This window comes from Vigna umbellata, chromosome 8 (assembly GCF_029865625.1).
Source record: "Vigna umbellata cultivar VRB3 chromosome 8, Vumbellata_1.0, whole genome shotgun sequence".
NCBI lineage: Eukaryota > Viridiplantae > Streptophyta > Magnoliopsida > Fabales > Fabaceae > Vigna > Vigna umbellata.
In genome coordinates, this window is record NC_142172.1 from 12052102 (window position 1) to 12069612 (window position 17511).

Sequence of the window (17511 nt, forward strand, 5' to 3'; positions counted from 1 at the left end):
ATAATTGAAAAATAAAAAATAAAAAGCTTATTTGCATAGTAGAAATTTATTCAGAAATACACCTATCAATATAAAATTCTTTTATGGACTATATTAAATATTTACTATTAAAATTTTAAATGAATTGACTCACATAATATAATATCCAAATATACTCTTAATCACTAGGAGAGAGATGTCTTTTCTATAATTGAAAGTATTTTCTTAAAATCGTGAAATATATAATATAATAAAAAATTGTTAATATAATTAAAAACTGTTGTTAATAATCTAATCACTGATACAAAAGTACTTGTTAAAAATATTTTCTTAACGATAACGAAGAAGAGTGAATTGGTTCTATATTAAAAATTATTTTTTTTGAAATCTATGAAAAATTTTTAACTTTTTTTTGAAACACAAGCAAATAAAGATTGTAATGCAATAAAAAAGATAAAGAATAGAAAGACAAACACCAAAATTTTTATACTAGTTCGACCTTAATGCCAACATATAGCTTTCTTTCAATCGACTTAAGGGGATACTGTAGTTACTAAGAGATACATCAAGAAAAGTACTTAAAAGGTTTGACATGCAAGATTGTAAATTAAGGAATACTCTAGTTACTAAGGGAGACAAGTTTAGACACAACCAATACCCAAATGGATATTCAGAAACTCAAGAAATATAGAAGATTTCATATGCTTCAACTATAAGGAGTTTGGTGTATGCCTAAGCATGTATGTGTCCACATATAGCATACATAGTTGGCATATTAGGCAGATATTTAAACAATCCAAGAATGGATCACTGGAAAGAAACTAAAAAAATTATGAAGTATTTCAAGAGAACAAATAATTATATACTCACATATAAAATATCAGTTGCCGAATGCCAAGTGTACCACCATTTCAGATGCTACTAAAAACATACAAACTTTTCGTTAATATTCTAAATGTATGTACCTTGCATCTAAAAATAAAATTTAAACATTCATTTATTTAATGAAATAAATGTCCCGTTCAATAACATATATTTCAAATAATAAGAAAACATTTAAAACTATTCAACAATTAAAAATAATTAAAAATTATTCAAAATACATCCAAAATAAAATAAAATGCATTCCCATATCAATCTCCAAACTCTTAATTGTTTTACATCTCACTTAGTCATATCATTATCACAAGGTGACATGTTATGTACTTCTTTTATTTGAAAACTTGAGCAAAACCATGTCCTCAATAAAGTAGTAACAATTTGTACACACAAACTCTATATTATAGAACCATCTTCGTCTCCAGTAAGGATTAATATAGAGAGTTGCTACAATTACCAGGACTGTCGATGTGCATGACACACCAAAACTTATCCAAAAAACAAATATGTCAATGAAACTGCAATTGTCGCAATTAGTGTGAGAATTATTTGGTGAAATAGCATGTGGCTGTATATAAGGATTGCAACTTCTTGGCAGTGGCGGTCCACAAAGAAAAGCATTACCTTCATAACTGCTTTCATCAAACGTAATAAACTGACCTTTCCGCTCTGGTGTTTCACCAGATAAGTTGTTATGTGCTACACTAAATACGGCAAGAAAAGACAATCTACTTATTTGAGGAGGAATTTTACCACTCAATTTGTTAAAAGAAAGATCCAAACTCTCTGTTTGTACCAAATTGGAAAATGAAGCTGGAATTTGTCCAATTAAATCATTGTAGGACAAGTTCAATGCTCTAATTCTTGTCAAGTTTCCAAATTCAGATGGAATATTCCCAGTTAATTTGTTATTGGATAAATCAATGCCAGACATATAACCAAGGATATCCCCTTTGTAAGTGTAGGATGTTTTCTTTGTAGTAAAGTTCACCTTTTGTTTCACATTTGGATATGCAACCGTCCTAGAATAAATATCACCATTAAGATTTAATTCTTGAAAGTTCTCGTCCACAAAAGGCATTTTACCCAAGCAACTGGGTAACAAACCAGAAAGATTATTAGATGAAAGGTCTAGTATAAATAGTTCTTTCAATTGGCATACATGTTGTGGTATATGACCTGAAAAGTTATTCCCTTTCAATATGAGAATGTTCAATGATGAATTTTCAAGATCCAATATCATGTCTTGAATTTTACTGGTTATTCTATTGTAACTTAGGTCAAGAATCATCAATGAAGATCTGCTGAATGTCGATTTGGACAAGCCAGTAAACCTATTATTGCTCATGTGGACGAATTTCACGAAAGAATTAGCAAAAGACGGTAAAAAACCAGAGAAATTATTTCCTGAGATGTCTAGATATTCCAGAGCGTTCAGTCCCACAAATCTTGTTGAAATAGATCCTCCCAGATTATTGTTTGACAATGAAAGCACTCTCAACTTCGAAAAGTTTCCCATCACACTTGGTAAATTTCCCACTAAATGATTATTGCTTAGATCCAAACTATCTATACTTCCAGAAAGACTATTTCCGTCCAAATACAACTCTTCCAAATACTTCAAAGTCGATAAAGTAGAAAACACTGGTCCATGTAGCTTATTATTTGAAAGTCTCAAAATTTGGAGCGTGTCGCCAGATATGTTATTCGGTATTTCTCCTGAAAAATTGTTGTCAGAAAGATCCAATGTATACAAAAAGTGCATTTGGCTGAATTCACGAGGAATTGAACCTTGGATGTCATTTATAGACATGTTCAGAAATATCAAATTTGGAAAGATTGAACTGATGTTGCTGCCAAGTATTTGACCAGTTATGAAATTATCAGACACATCAATCCTCCTTATCTTTAGAAGAGGACGTGATGGTAGCTCAAAATTACCACTAAAAGAGCAATTTCTGACTCTAATGACTTCCAATTGTGTGTTATTTTTCAACAGCCAGTTAGGGAATTCTCCATCCAACTTGCAACTGGTAAAATCCAGACTAGTTATGTTATATTGGTAAAGAAGAAACTTGGGGAAAGGAATAGAATTTGTGTCTGTTGTTGATGACAAACTAAGTACTTGTAATTGAAATTTCGGAATCCAATTTTGCAAAGGGGACAATGAGTCCATGATGACTTTGTTGCCATCACCATAAATGAACTTAAGATTTGAATGATTGGCAAATGGTGTAAAAGAAATAGGTACCTCAAATTGGTTTTCTTCGAAACCAAAATATTCAAGTGAAGTAAGACTTGCAAGGTTAGAAGCAAAATTTCCAATGAAGTAATTATCAGATAATTCCAGCGTTCGAAGAGATGTCATGTTTACAAAAGACGACGGAAGTAATCCTTCGAAGTGATTAAGGGATAGATCTAACTCTTCCAGCTTATTCAGCTTAAACCAATCTGAAAATTCAAATTTTGAGAATAAAATTCATTATTTAGGGACACAATGAAAATATATAAATATTTTAACAAAGTGAGAAAAAAAAAGTTGTATTAAGTAACTTAAAAGGTGATTTAATAAGAACGTTACCAACTGCAGGAAGTGTGCCATTTATGTAACATTCGAAAAGTGACAAAACTTTCAAAGAAGTCAAATCTCCAATACTTTGAAAAAAATCATTTTCCAGATTAGAACTTCCATCTAGTATCAAACTTTCTAGGTTTTTTAAATCATGAAAATCTGCAGAAAACAGAAAATGAAAAGCTTAATGTAACAGAAAGGAAATTAATTTACCAAGAAAAGTTAAGAAGTATTAGGTAGTACCTCGAGCCACAACTGCTCCTTTAAATTTATTCCTACGCATAGAAAGCATCTTGATTGACGATAAAGTTCGTAGGGACTCCCTTAGTTTCTTCCCATCTATCACATTATCATCTAAAGTAAGGACCTCCAATGTGCTTGTACTTTGTAAGCCTGCAAGATGTAATGTAAATTAACTAAAAGTATGCAAATATATATGAACTTTGGCTAAGTAATCACATTTAGTAGCTTCAAAATGCAATGATTTTATCCTAAACATGTCTCTTTCATAGGTAAACCATTAATTAAACTTAATGTTCTTAAATACCTTCGTAGACCACAAAATTGTTGATTTGATTTAACCTTAGATCGAGATTCTTCAGACTGGTGAAAGTGGATAATCCTGCAAGAGATACATGTCAAAGTATAACAGTAATGGTACATGTCAGTAAATATTTCTATAAACCTTCTCAATTGCTGATATTCAATTTTAGTTCTTTTATCTAAGTTAGTCTAATCTAGCTTAATTTTTATAAATTTGTAAATGATTCTTAAAATATATTCATATTTATTATTTTGAGACATGTGTAATATAAAATTGTAAATGATTATTTCTTAGGTTATAACCGTATTAATTTTTACACATTGACTATAAAATTCCATAAAATTATATTTTAGAAGTGGTGGCAGTCTAAAATAGTGAGACTCTGTTGTTTTAATATTAAATGGTTCATTTATAAATAGTTTTGTTATAAACGAGTTTCATTATTTTAAAACGTATCATCTCTCTATAAACAACTTTTCTAGAGTTTTTTACCTTCTCCCTAAGAGTTCTAACTCCTAAGTAATGTCTTTGACTATCAAGAGGTACATAATTGATCACAGCAACGAGGTCTACATTTCTACTCGATCATTTTCTTCAATAGAGCAAGTAAGTTTCGGCTTATTTTTATTTTTTCGTTCTTAATTTAGATCATGCTTAATGATCTCTTGTTGCATGTGAGTTGTAATGTCATTTCATAGTTTCTTGTTGATCAGAGGTCCTAAGGACTCTCTCTAATCTTTGTTCGGTGTTTTGTAAGTGTTTCTAGAGTTCCTTGAGCTGTAAGCAAGGGGTTTGGTGTTTATAGAGTTCAGTTGCTTTAGTGTAAGGTAAGGGAAGCTAGATGTTTTAACATTAACTATAATTGTCTTGCAAGTTTAGTGGTTGTTTGTTTATTAACTTGATTGAGTATTAATTTGAGTAATTGTGATATGTTAGTTCAATTAGATGTGTATATTATTGTATTGTATGATCTATGTTTGATATGATGAAGTTGGATTTCTTTATCGTCTTGAATGATGTAATATGAAGTTGCTTCGATGTTGGAAATTTAATTCAAAGTGTTTGGAGGGAAGAAGGATCAAATACTTGGGTGGTGAAGTTAAAAAGGGAGGTTTTTATAGGTGAGTTTGAGACATAGGTGTTAGGATGAAGAAGCAACTGTTTCAGGGCTGTTTGAATTAGAATTAGCTGATATGTGTGGTAGAATGGAGTAGTAGTCATTTTGGAGTATTTACAAAGTTTTTAAAGTGTAAATCAATTCCTAACATTGATTTATGAAAATCCAAATAGTTCAAAGGGAATTGAGTGATAAATGAATCGGGTACTCATTGAACACTTGTTAAGCTATTGTACATGCTCACTGAGTGAGAGAGGATAAAATCTTTATAATAATATCTATTTTTGTGAGATGAAAATACATGACATGTACGGTCTAATAAAGCCTAAGATTTTGCAAAAAGGTCTACTAAGTGTATGTTTGGTGTAGTAGAGCTCAAGTTTTTGTCAAAAATCTACTGAGTGTGCTTAGTATGGTAGAGCCTAGGATTTTGTCAAGAATATTAAGTGTGTTTGATCTAGTAAAGTCTGTGATTTCTCCACTATGTGTGTGTTTGGTCTAGTAGGGTCTAGGGTTATGCAAAAAATCTACCATGGAATGATATTTGATATGTATATGTAATTAATATGAATGTAGTTATTTCCGAGAAGAAAATACTACATTAAGTGGTTTTAGGATATTTATTTAATAAGGATTTTGAGAATGAGATTCTTTGGACTATACTAATATTATATTTACATAAAGAAAGATATTATGCTATGAGAGTTGACTGGGCTTCCTATAGACTTAGATGTTTGAGTATGATATTTGTGATGTATGTTGTTTACACACATAAAAAATATTTTAAAAAACTCACTATCGTATCCTGTTTTGTAAATTATCATTTATGTGAGTTATGATCATGTGTTATATGGAATATATAATAATACAAGTGAGGATGCACAAGAGTGATATGGGATGAGGATGAATGAAATTAACGTAGATATTGTTGGGTACAAACAAAGTCCCACATCGAATAAAATAAGAGATGGACATGAGTTTATATACACATAAGATACCTCCATTGAAAGAGGCCTTTTGGAGTGGTACCAAAAGCAAATCCGTGAGGGCTTGGCCCAAAGCGGACAATATCTTACCATTGTGGAGATCTATGTGTGTGTTGTCCCTCCCTACAAATGGTATCAGAGCCAAGTTCAAGTCTGGTGACCGGGCTTAGTCGAGTACGTCCCTCCATGATAAAGTGAAAGTGAAGCTTGACAGGTGGCCAGATGTATCATGAGAGGTGGAGAGCATGGGATTCTCAGTGTTGTGACCATGGATCGTGAAATAGGGCAAGGAGATGCTCAGTGTTGACCATGGTGTACTCTGGCCAGATGTATCATGAGAGGTGGAGAGCAAGGGATGCTCAGTGTTGTGACCATGGATCATGAAATAGGGCAAGGAAATGCTCCGTGTTGACCATGGTGTACTCAAGGATGAGAAAAAAGACTTTCGCTGTAGGAGAGGTGGAGAGCCATACTTCTTATGAGTGTGCCATAATTGACGTGAAAAACCAATTATGATAATTGGTGCCTACAGATGAAGGCGTTATTGAGATCCCAAGATGTTTGGGATATGGTGGAAGACGGGTACGTTGAACCTGATGAGTCGAGATTCAAAAAAATAACGAATGCCAAATCAACAAAGGAAGCGTGGGAGATATTGGAGGTTGCGTATAAAGGTGATAAACATGTTAGACAAGTCCGAATACAAGGTTTCAGAGGAGAGTTTGAACAGTTGAAGATGGAGTCAAAAGAGCATATAACCGAGTACATAACTCGGGTGGAGAAGGTGGCCAACCAATTCGAAAGGAGTGAAGAACAAATGCCATCAAGTCGGGTTGTGGGAAAATTTTTGAGATCCCTTACAAAAGATTTCGAAAGTATCGTGTGTGTCATCGAAAAATCGAAAGACTTGTCAATTCTCACAGTGGATGAACTTGTTGGGTCATTAGAAGCCCACGAACAAAGGAGAAGAAGGAGTTAGGATGATAATGTTGAACCCGACGATCAAGCACTATAGTTACAGTTTGACTCAAATAAAACTCGGATTACTCAGAGCCGCGGTCCTAGCAACAGAGGGCGAGGAGGCCGAGGACGAGGTGGACGTGGCCAAGGTAATTTTGAGAATGATAGTGAAGAGCAAACCGGTCAATAGAATTGGCGTGACCGAGGACAAGGGAAAGGCCGAGGAGATCTGTCAGGAGTTGAGTGTTTTAAGTGTGGCAAGTATGGCCACTATGCAAATGAGTGTAGATCAATCAAGTGCTACAACTGTGGCAATGCTGACCATATTGCAAAGTATTGCAAGACCGAGACTAATCTCCTTACTGAAGATGTAGAAGAAATGTTGCTGGTAAAGAGCTTGGATGCAGTGGACATGGAAAATTCAGTCTCAATAATGGATGAATTGATCTCGGTAAAAGGTGCGAAAAAAGTGGAAAAGGAACTCAAACAAAAAGATGAAGAGATTCAGCGGATACGGAGGCTTCTGGATGAAGCTAATGAGATTATGAATAAACAGAGTGTTGAGCTTGAGGACCTAAAGAAGGCGGATGTCAGAACATGCTTGAAATCAAAGACTGATGAGATTTCTACCAACTCGGTATGATATCTAGATACTGGGGCAAGCAATCATATGTGTAAAAAAGTGAACTTTTTTTATAAACTCACCAAGGTGGAGGCCAAATTTTTGTCTTTCGGAGATGACTCTAAGGTGGTCGTGAAAGGGCGTGGAACAATTCGACATATGCAGAACAATGGACGAGTTGGAGAGACTAGGGATGTTTACTATGTACTTAAGATTGAAACTGTAAAATAATTCTAGAGGGCTTGATTGATCCCTCTCACAATCTTCTATTTATAAGAATAAATTGATATACAAGTACATGATAAATAGGTTAATCCTAGACACAATATAATCATGATAAATAGGGTAATCCTAGACATAATATAATCATGATAAATAGGGTAACCCTTGACACACTATAATGATGATAAAATAGGATAAATATCCTAACACTCCCCCTCAAGCTGGAGCATACAAATTGTATGTACCAAGCTTGGAACAAATAAACTCAATCTGAGGACCCCTCAATGACTTGGTCAATACATCTGCGAGTTGATCGTTTGACCCAATAAACTCAGTACATATTTCTTTGGTCAACAACTTTTCACGAACAAAATGACAATCAATTTCTATATGTTTAGTCCTCTCGTGAAACACTGGATTTGATGCAATGTGGAGAGCAGCTTGATTGTCGCAATACATCTTCATAGTATGGATGTCACAAAATTTAACCTCTTGAAGGAATTGTTTCACCCATATAAGTTCACATGTTAGTGATGCCATTGCCCTATACTCGGCTTCCGCGGTTGATCGAGCTACTACATTCTGTTTCTTACTTTTCCATGAAATAATGTTTCCTCCCAGAAAAACACAATATCCTATTGTAGACCGTCTATCAATAGGTGAACCTGCCCAATCTGCATCACAATACCCAGAGACATGAATGCTTCCTTTATCTTCATATAACAATCCTTGCCCGGGAGCCTTCTTTACATACCTTAGAATGCGAATGAGAGCATTCCAATGGTCAACACATGGAGCCTGCATGAACTGACTAACCACTCCAACTGCAAAGGATAGATCTGGCCTTGTAATAGTGAGATAAATCAGTTTGCCAACCAGCCTCCTATACCTCTCTGGATCGGAGAATAATTCACCTTCTTCTGTCCTTAATTTCTGGTTTGGGTCCATGGGACTGTCTACCAGTCTACAATCAATCATGCCTGTTTCTTGTAATATATCAAGAGCATACTTCCTTTTGGAGATTACAACTCCATCTTTTGATTGCGCTACTTCAATGCCTAAGAAGTATTTGAGACTTCCAAGATCCTTGGTTTGAAAATGCCTACACAAGTACTCTTTTAGTTGAGATATTCCAACAACATCATTTCCTGTAACGACAATATCATCAACATATACTATTAAGTAAACACATTTTCCGAGAGAAGAATGACAATAAAAAACTGAATGGTCTGCTTCATGCGTTTTAGCCCACATTTTTGAACAATGGAGCTAAACTTTCCAAACCAAGCACGTGGGGATTGCTTGAGGCCATATAGAGATCAATGCAGTTTGCATACCATACCAGACTCCCCCTGAGCAACAAACCTAGGAGGTTGCTCCATGTAAACTTCTTCCTCAAGATCACCATGTAGGAAGGCATTCTTGATATCCAATTGATGAAGTGGCCAGTGACGAATGACTGCCATGGCAAAGAAGAGACGAATAGTAGTCATCTTGGCTACAGGAGAGAAAGTGTCACAATAATCAAGACCATAAACCTGAGTGTAACCTTTTGCAACAAGCCGAGCTTTGAGCCGATCAATTTCACCATCAAGGCCAACTTTAACTGCATACACCCATCGACAACCAATCGCCTTTTTTTCTGGGGGAAGGGGCACCAGCTCCCAAGTATTACTGTGGTCAAGAGCCTGCATTTCTGCAATCATAGCTTGTCGCCATCCAGGATGATCAAGTGCTTCTTTCACATTCTTGTGTATAACAACAGAGGACACTGAGGATAAAAGAGAAAAATAGGAGGGCGACAATCGATGATAGCTTAGAAAATTATAAATGGGATGAGGGTTCCGAGTGGAACGAGTACCTTTTCTGAGGGCAATAGGCCATGCTGAATCATTTGCACCAGGAGGCGTGGGAGGAGGTGACGAGGGAGAAGAATCTAAAGTAAGAGATTCACCATTGTCTTGGGGAGGTGGACTATCCATTGGGGCCCTGTGTGGGATGATCTCAGTATGTGAAGAAACAGGTGTAGAAGGATTGTGATCAAGACTTGGAATGACAGAGACAGTGGAGCTATTTGACTTAGTCATTGGAATAGGAAGGACTTGTTGGAGGATAGAAACATCCTGAACAGATGGAGAGAAGTAAGGAGTCTGTTCAAAGAATGTGACATTGGCAGACATGTAATACTTCTTAGTTTCAGGAGAGTAACACCGATATCTTTTTTGAAGTCGAGAATAGCCTAAGAAGACACATTTGAGAGCGCGAGCGGAGAGTTTGTCTAGACCTGGAGACATGTCATGAACAAAACATACACAGCCAAACACTCGGGGAGATGTATGAAAGAGAGGATCATTAGGAAACAAAATGGAGAAAGGGACTTTATTATCAAGAGAAGAGGGGGGCATCCTATTAATAAGATAACATGCAGTTAAGATGGCATCCCCCAGTGATGGACAGGAATATGGGCACCAAGCAAAAGGGTACGTGCAGTTTCAACCAAGTGTCTATTTTTTCGTTCTGCTATACCATTTTGCTGTGGTGTATGAGGACAAGTAGACTGATGTAAGATACCATGGGAACTCAAGATGGCAGAAAAGGAGGATGAGAAATACTCTTTTGCATTATCACTTCTTAATATTTTGATTATTTGACCAAATTGATTCTTGATTTCATTAAAAAAGGATGTAAAGATAGCTAACAATTCAGAACGATTTTTCATAAGATAAACCCAAGTACATCTTGAATATTCATCAATAAAGGTAACAAAATATCTAAAACCAAAGGAGGAGATACGACTAGGTCCCCATATATCAGAATGGATGATGGAAAAACTAGAATTACATATTGATTGAGACCTTTTAGGAAAGGAAGATCTAACATGTTTTTCTAATTGACATGACTCACATTGTAAGGTTTGGAGACCACTAAGTTCAGGACACATCTTTTTTAATTTAGACAAATGAGGATGGCCAAGTCGATCATGTAGCACTTTAGGATTAGGAGCAGCAACACAAGACACCCTTGGACGACATCCAAAATGGTATAATCTGTCAGTTTCATATCCTTCTCCAATCTGTCTCCCCGAACCACGCTCCTGTATAACAAAAGATTTATGATCAAAGGTAATTGAACAATTTAACATTTTAGTCAACTGGCTTAAGGAAATTAAATTAAAAGGACAATTAGAGACAAAAAGGACTGAGTTGAGATTGAGGGAGGGAGACAAAGAAACATGACCGACTCCTTTGGAAGAAGTTTTAGATCCATTTGCAAGGGTTATGAAATGAGGTTTTTCTCGAAAGGAAATAGATGAGAACAAAGAGGTATTACCAGAAATGTGATCAGAAGCACCTAAGTCAATTACCCATGAATTTTGACATTCCATAGATTGAGATGGTTGTGCCAAGCTGTTAGACTTTAACCTTAAATACTCTTGATATTCATCCTCAGAAAACATAGAAGTGGAGGTTTCAGTTTTCGAAGTGGAAGTTTTAGTCTTCGAAATATTGACGGTTTTGGAAGGGAAACCATGTAAGAAGTAGCAATTCTCTTGAGTATGACCCATCCTTTTACAATATGTGCATTGAGTACGTCCCCGACCTCCTCGTCCTCCTCGTCCTCCTCCTCTAGTGCCACGTCCTCCTCTTCCTCGTGTGGCAACCATGACATATGGTTCCACTAGTTCATGCGCTTCTTGAGTTTGAGATACGGGGACACGCAGAAGGCGAGTGGTCAATGTTTCCATAGAGGGGGGACCTCATGACTAGTTAGAAGTTGATCTCTGAGATGATCAAAATCAGGATGTAGGGCACGAAGGATCAACACCATGTAAAATTTGTCTAGTTTCTTTTTGATATCCTCTAATGGATCTACTTCCAAAAACATCCTAAGTTCTTCGACAGTAGATTGGGCTTCAGCCATGAAGGAGACCATATCATGGTCTGCCATTTTAAGAGATGCAAGCTTGTTCGTAGTGTCAAAGAGACGTTGAATATCGTTGGCATAAATGCTTTGGGCTATCTTCCAAAAGGAGTGATAACAGGGCACACAACTGGAAATCTGTTTGTTTCCACTGATCAGCTTTTTCAGTAGGCACATGGCTTCCATCTCGCTCAAGGTGGTCATAATGCCTTTGGCCAAGGAACCACATTTCAACGGCAGCAGACCATGATAGATAATTTTTTCCATTTAGCTTCTCGGAGGTAATTGATGGACTTCCGAAGAAAGAAAGATTAATGCCAGACGCCATTTTTGAAGAAGACGAATAGTACTAACGAGGAACAAGAAAACCCTAAGGGTTTAGACGAAGGAAACTGTGACAGTGATGGACGACGGTGACCGGCAACGGCGGGCGGTGGCCGGCGACGAACGACGGTGGCCGGCGGTTGACGGTGGCCGACGGCGGACAGTGGCGGGCGACGAAGAATTGTGGCGCCGGACAGATATATATTATGAGACAGAAACCAGAGCACGATCGACCCGCTCTGATACCAACTTAAGATTGAAACTGTAAAATAATTCTAGAGGGTTTGATTGATCCCTCTCACAATCTTCTATTTATAAGAATAAATTGATACACAAGTACATGATAAATAGGGTAACCCTAGACACAATATAATCATGATAAATAGGGTAATCCTAGACATAATATAATCATGATAAATAGGGTAACCCTTGACACACTATAATGATGATAAAATAGGATAAATATCCTAACAGTTCCCGAGCTGAAGAGCAATATTTTAAGCATTGGTCAGATAATTTAAAAAGATAATTCAATTTTTATGAAGGACCATGTATTGTATTTAAAGGATAAACATGGTCGTCTAGCAACCCAAGCAAAAGCGAAGAAGAACCGGTTGTATGAACTAGAGCTGAAAATATTGGAGAGAAGGTGCTTGAAGCAAGGTATGACTAGTAAGATCTTGGATAACTCCAACTCAAATCTGGTTGAAAGAAGCAAACCCGGTGTGGGATGATGCACATGGAAAGCTGAATGAAGGAAGGAATAATTTAAGTTTATGCGAGAGTTTGTTGGGATAAACTTAAATTTTAGGATTTTATTAATAATTTTGTTTAAATATTATTTTGTTAGTTTTTAGGTCTAGTAATATTTAGTTTGATTTGATAGAGATAAAATTGGGATACGTAGTTATGATATTTTATTTATCTAGGTACAATATTATTTTATGATAGATTAAAGAGATTTTATTTTTAAGATAGTTGATATTTTATTTTGAAATTTTATTTTTATTCCCATAATATTATAAGTGTTACGGCTATTTAAAGCCTCCAATTATGAATGAATAACAAAACTCAATTTTAGGAAAATATCTGAGTGTATATAACGTGAGATTTTGTCAACATATATCTACTATATATGTATATTTGTATTTTGTAATTATCTTAATGAGTTAAAGTTTTATATCTTTTATGAATGGATTTTGAAAATTTTGTTAGTTAAAAATGTTTTTTAAAATTTGTTCATACATATACATATGCATATAGATATTAAAAATATATTTACTCATATAAAAAATTCTTAAGATTTTAATTGACTAATTAATGTTTTATCTAGATAAATAAAATAATTATTATATTTTATATATTAAATTACTCTGTTATAATTAATAATTGAAATATAATTTGTAAGTAATAATGATTTAAACTATAATAATATTACACGTTAATATTTAAGAAAAAAATGATATAAAGAAATTAATCTTTTAAATTATTTTAATTTTAATTTAAGAAAGCAGACTAGTAGACTCTGATTGACTAACCCACCTTTAACCAACTGATTTAGTGAACTAAGTGGGTCGGACCTACCCACATATCCTAACCCACTTTATCACCCAAGTCTTAACTATATACATCATTCTATAAAAAATAAAATAAATAACATCAAATACTCAAAATCTTTATAATAAAAACATAAAGTTACAAATTTATAAAATACTGACCGTTTATATCTAACTCTCCTTGAAATTGATTGCAGCTTAAATCAAGAAACTGAAGATGTGGAAGACCCCTCAGATATGGAACAAATCTGTTGCTCAAACTGTTTACACGCAGGTCTAAATGTCGTAAATTGGTTGGCCATTTAAAGGTCTGATTATCTGATAAAACAAAATTGAAAACATCAATTTATCATATTAATTAATTAAATGATAAGGAGATGAATATCCATATGTTGAAAGGGAGTAATATCTTGTTTAAATATAAAATGCTATCAAATGTTAATCGTAACTAACCTTTGAAAGGCCTCAACATACTGCCAGACTCGTTTAAGTTGTTCCCGTATAAGTCAAGGAACTCCAAAGAACTCAATTTTGAAATATCTAAAAATACATATCCCGATTATAGACAGCTGGATATATTTTGTAATCAAGATTTATAATATGGAAAGTATATATGAGGCCGTACTGTAAATCGATCTCCAACTCAATGCACTGTTATCTAAATACAAAGACTTGAGGGATGAGAATCCAGTGAGAGCAGAGCCAATATCAGTTTGGTTGAAGTTGTTATAGGACAACTGAAGGACCTCAAGATTCCTCAATGTTGAGCATAAACCTGCAAGCAAGGAATATATCCTCCATTAATTAACAACTACTCAGCTCTATTAATGAAGTGGAAAAGTTACCGTCAAAGTGAAGATCCGAGTCCAATTCAGTTCCACCCAAATACAGTTCCTTTAAAGATGTGAATTCCTCAAGGGATGGCAAGATCTCATTAGTCAAAGGGTTCCAACTTATGTCAAGGACCTCCAGATTACGACGCAGCTTTCGTGACACACTTTCAAAAACTTATATATATGCACCAACAAATGTGAAAAAAAAATATATAGTATAAAAAAATAGAAGATCTTCATGATAATAAAAAATAATACTGTTATCATTTTTCTTTAAATAAATTAAAAATTGGTACTCACCGTGGTTTAGTGAAGATGTACTGAACTTATTATCACTTAAATAAAGAGACTTAAGAGATGGAAGTCCATCCAAACAAGATAGAAGAATGGTGGTAGCATTATCCAGATAGTTATAATTGAAGCTAAGGAGCTGGAGATTTGGCAACTCTGGAAAGTATGTAAAAGAAAGTTGAAATAATGAGTATTCCATAAAACATAACACAGATTTGCAGTTTTGAATAAGCAAAGAGCAATTATAGGAACGAATACCTGCATCCCCAACACAGCCAACTGTATTAGATGACAAGGAGAGGTTCTTCAAATCTTTGAAGACAGAAAAATCAGAGTAATTTATATATTGTTGGTCATAGATCAAAAGAAGATCGAGTTGCGCCACTCTCCCCGTGGAGGGATTGCAGTGCACTCCTTCCCATTCACAGCAATCACCGTCTTCACGGTAACATAGGTCTAAAAGTGCTTCTCTCTCTTCCCTCCAACATCCTTCACACCACAGGGCTTCCAATAAAAGGAAAATGAGGAAACACACTCTCAAACTCTTCATTTTCTTTTTCATCCACTTCAAGGATTTCGTCTCAACCTATCCCTTAAATAAAAGGAAAATTTCCTTATTTCATTATTTTGTCAAGCCGTGTAAATGAAGACACTTGACTTCAGGTCAACAGGGAAGACCATAACTTCTGTTGGCTCCACCAAGAAAATATTCTTTTCCCAATTATTATTTATATTTAATTGGTTTTGAACTAAATTTAAATTTTTGTGCCTTAGCATATCACATCATATGGATAGAGTCAGATATTACGTGTCTTAATAAATAATTAGCTTTACAATTTTTCTTCTCGTTTGAAAATTACTTCTCCATTTCGTTTAACCTTGTTTAGTTTCAAATAAAATTCTAATAGTTTCTAGTGTTCTTTTTTGTGTAGTAAATTTTCATTATTTAATGATGATTATGTTTTATGTGTTTTTATTTTAAGTAAGAAGTACATTTTAATAATGTTTGTATGGTTTTTTATACCAAATTAAATATATTCTTTTATAAACGTGATAATGTTATTTAATTCTTTAATCATTTCATCCAAAAGTAACAAACGCGTGTTTGACTACGGGTGTGTCCGTGACAAATGGTTTAGACTTCAGGTCACACCTCAAATTGCCGTGTTATAATATTTTATTCTATTGTTAATTTTAAACTCGTGCCTAGGACGAGTTAGTATTTATTAATAAATGTATATTATATTAAAAAATTAAAATAAATAATAAATATTTTTAAGTTTATGAATAAGTATTAAATTGAATTATCATAAAAATTTATTTATAATTTTAGTATTGAAAGAAATTTTTAATTTTATTTCACATAAAACTAGACTAACGATTTAACATAAAGCAATACAAACAAGAAAAAGTAACTTTAAGTTAGTTCGCTCAAACTTACCTCCTTAAATAAATTGTTCAAACAGTTCAATTGATAAAATGAATTTACTTAAATAAATTATTTATGTATATTTATCTTAATAAATATATATTATATTAAAATAAATAATCAATATTTTTAAGTTTATAAGTATTAAATTGAATTGTCATAAATATTTATTTATAATTTTAAAAAGTGAATATATATATATATATATATATATATATATATATATATATATAAAATTCTAGTATTGAAAGAAGCTTTATATTATTTTTTTTTACATAAAACTAGACTAACGGTTTAAAATAGAAAAAGTAATTTTAAGTTAGCTGATTCAAACTTACAAATTATATGTCTAATTCTTCTTTAAATATATTGTTCAAACAGTTCCATTGATAAAATGAATTGATTACAAAAAAAGATACCAACCACTATATGTATTAGTTACCAAGTACACTATTTATGATGATTTAAATCTCTGTAAAATTAGGACTTAAGATAACAAATGTAAGAATAAACTATTAAAAATGAAGATAGCTTTAACACAGCTACAATACCTATAATCATGGTTATGCATACATGAAAAGTTATATTTATCAATTTACTGATTTATATAATTTTTTTTTCCTAAACATTATCCTCTAACTATTTATTTATAGTTCCTTCATTTATCTATAACTTCCACTAGTATATTATCGACAGATTATTATTGATGACAAATGCAAAATACATATTTACTCACAGATCAAATATTGTTGGTAATGGATTTTGTTACTTATTGGTGGATATATCCCTCAATATACCATTAGTAATCGTCATCAGTCATTACCTACAGACGATGGTTTTCAATAAGTTCTTCGAGTTTATAAATTAGAACTTGATTTCCCTCTCCCCCTCTTTGTTTTCCACCAAAAGCCCTCTTTCCAACCTCCCTCAACCTTTGGTCCACACCAGATAGAAATTCTTGTATTGTTGGCAAAATTCCCTATCAAAGTAATGAATATAAGTATAAAAGTTATAACAAATATATTGATGTAACACTACATTTATCCAAATAACACTATATTTTATTTACCCAAATAACACTACATTTACATTATAAAAAGGTACAAAACTATTAAATAAAAAACATCAAGGTAGAACTATCAACCCATTAGGATACAACACTCAATCAAACTGAATGACTCATTTTAGCAACATCAGGGTAGCACTGCCAGGTTAGATAATAGAAGTCCACTAATTGGCTATCTTTAACTTTGTGGCTATGATTGTAAACTACACT

The 17511-nt window shown here is 33.8% G+C and overlaps 1 protein-coding gene across 2 annotated transcripts; it reads right to left on the reverse strand.

The window, feature by feature from the left end:
* Positions 1 to 1079: 1079 nt before the first annotated feature.
* Positions 1080 to 15404, reverse strand: LOC124821512 (cuscuta receptor 1-like). Of its 2 annotated transcripts, XM_088096114.1 has the most exons (10): positions 15065 to 15404; positions 14816 to 14962; positions 14528 to 14689; positions 14308 to 14457; positions 14136 to 14222; positions 13845 to 14000; positions 3978 to 4052; positions 3674 to 3823; positions 3440 to 3589; positions 1080 to 3309 (listed from the first exon to the last, which is right to left on the reverse strand). In XM_088096114.1, the coding sequence occupies exons 1-10, from the start codon at positions 15366 to 15368 to the stop codon at positions 1178 to 1180; spliced, it is 3513 nt and encodes a 1170-aa protein (XP_087952240.1). In that variant the 5' UTR covers positions 15369 to 15404; the 3' UTR covers positions 1080 to 1177. The 2 variants fall into 2 exon arrangements, with proteins under 2 accessions (XP_087952240.1, XP_087952241.1); XM_088096115.1 differs by lacking the exon at positions 3440 to 3589.
* Positions 15405 to 17511: the final 2107 nt, after the last annotated feature.

Bases quoted from the DNA above. Each gene is read 5' to 3' on its own strand.
- LOC124821512 (XM_088096114.1), bottom strand. From the start codon at position 15,368: ATGAAAAAGAAAATGAAGAGTTTGAGAGTGTGTTTCCTCATTTTCCTT. The intron at 14,458-14,527 runs GTAACTTTTCCA...CCTTGCTTGCAG, and splicing joins CTCGGATCTTCACTTTGACG to GTTTATGCTCAACATTGAGG. The intron at 3,590-3,673 runs GTACTACCTAAT...TGTTTTCTGCAG, and splicing joins AGGAGCAGTTGTGGCTCGAG to ATTTTCATGATTTAAAAAAC.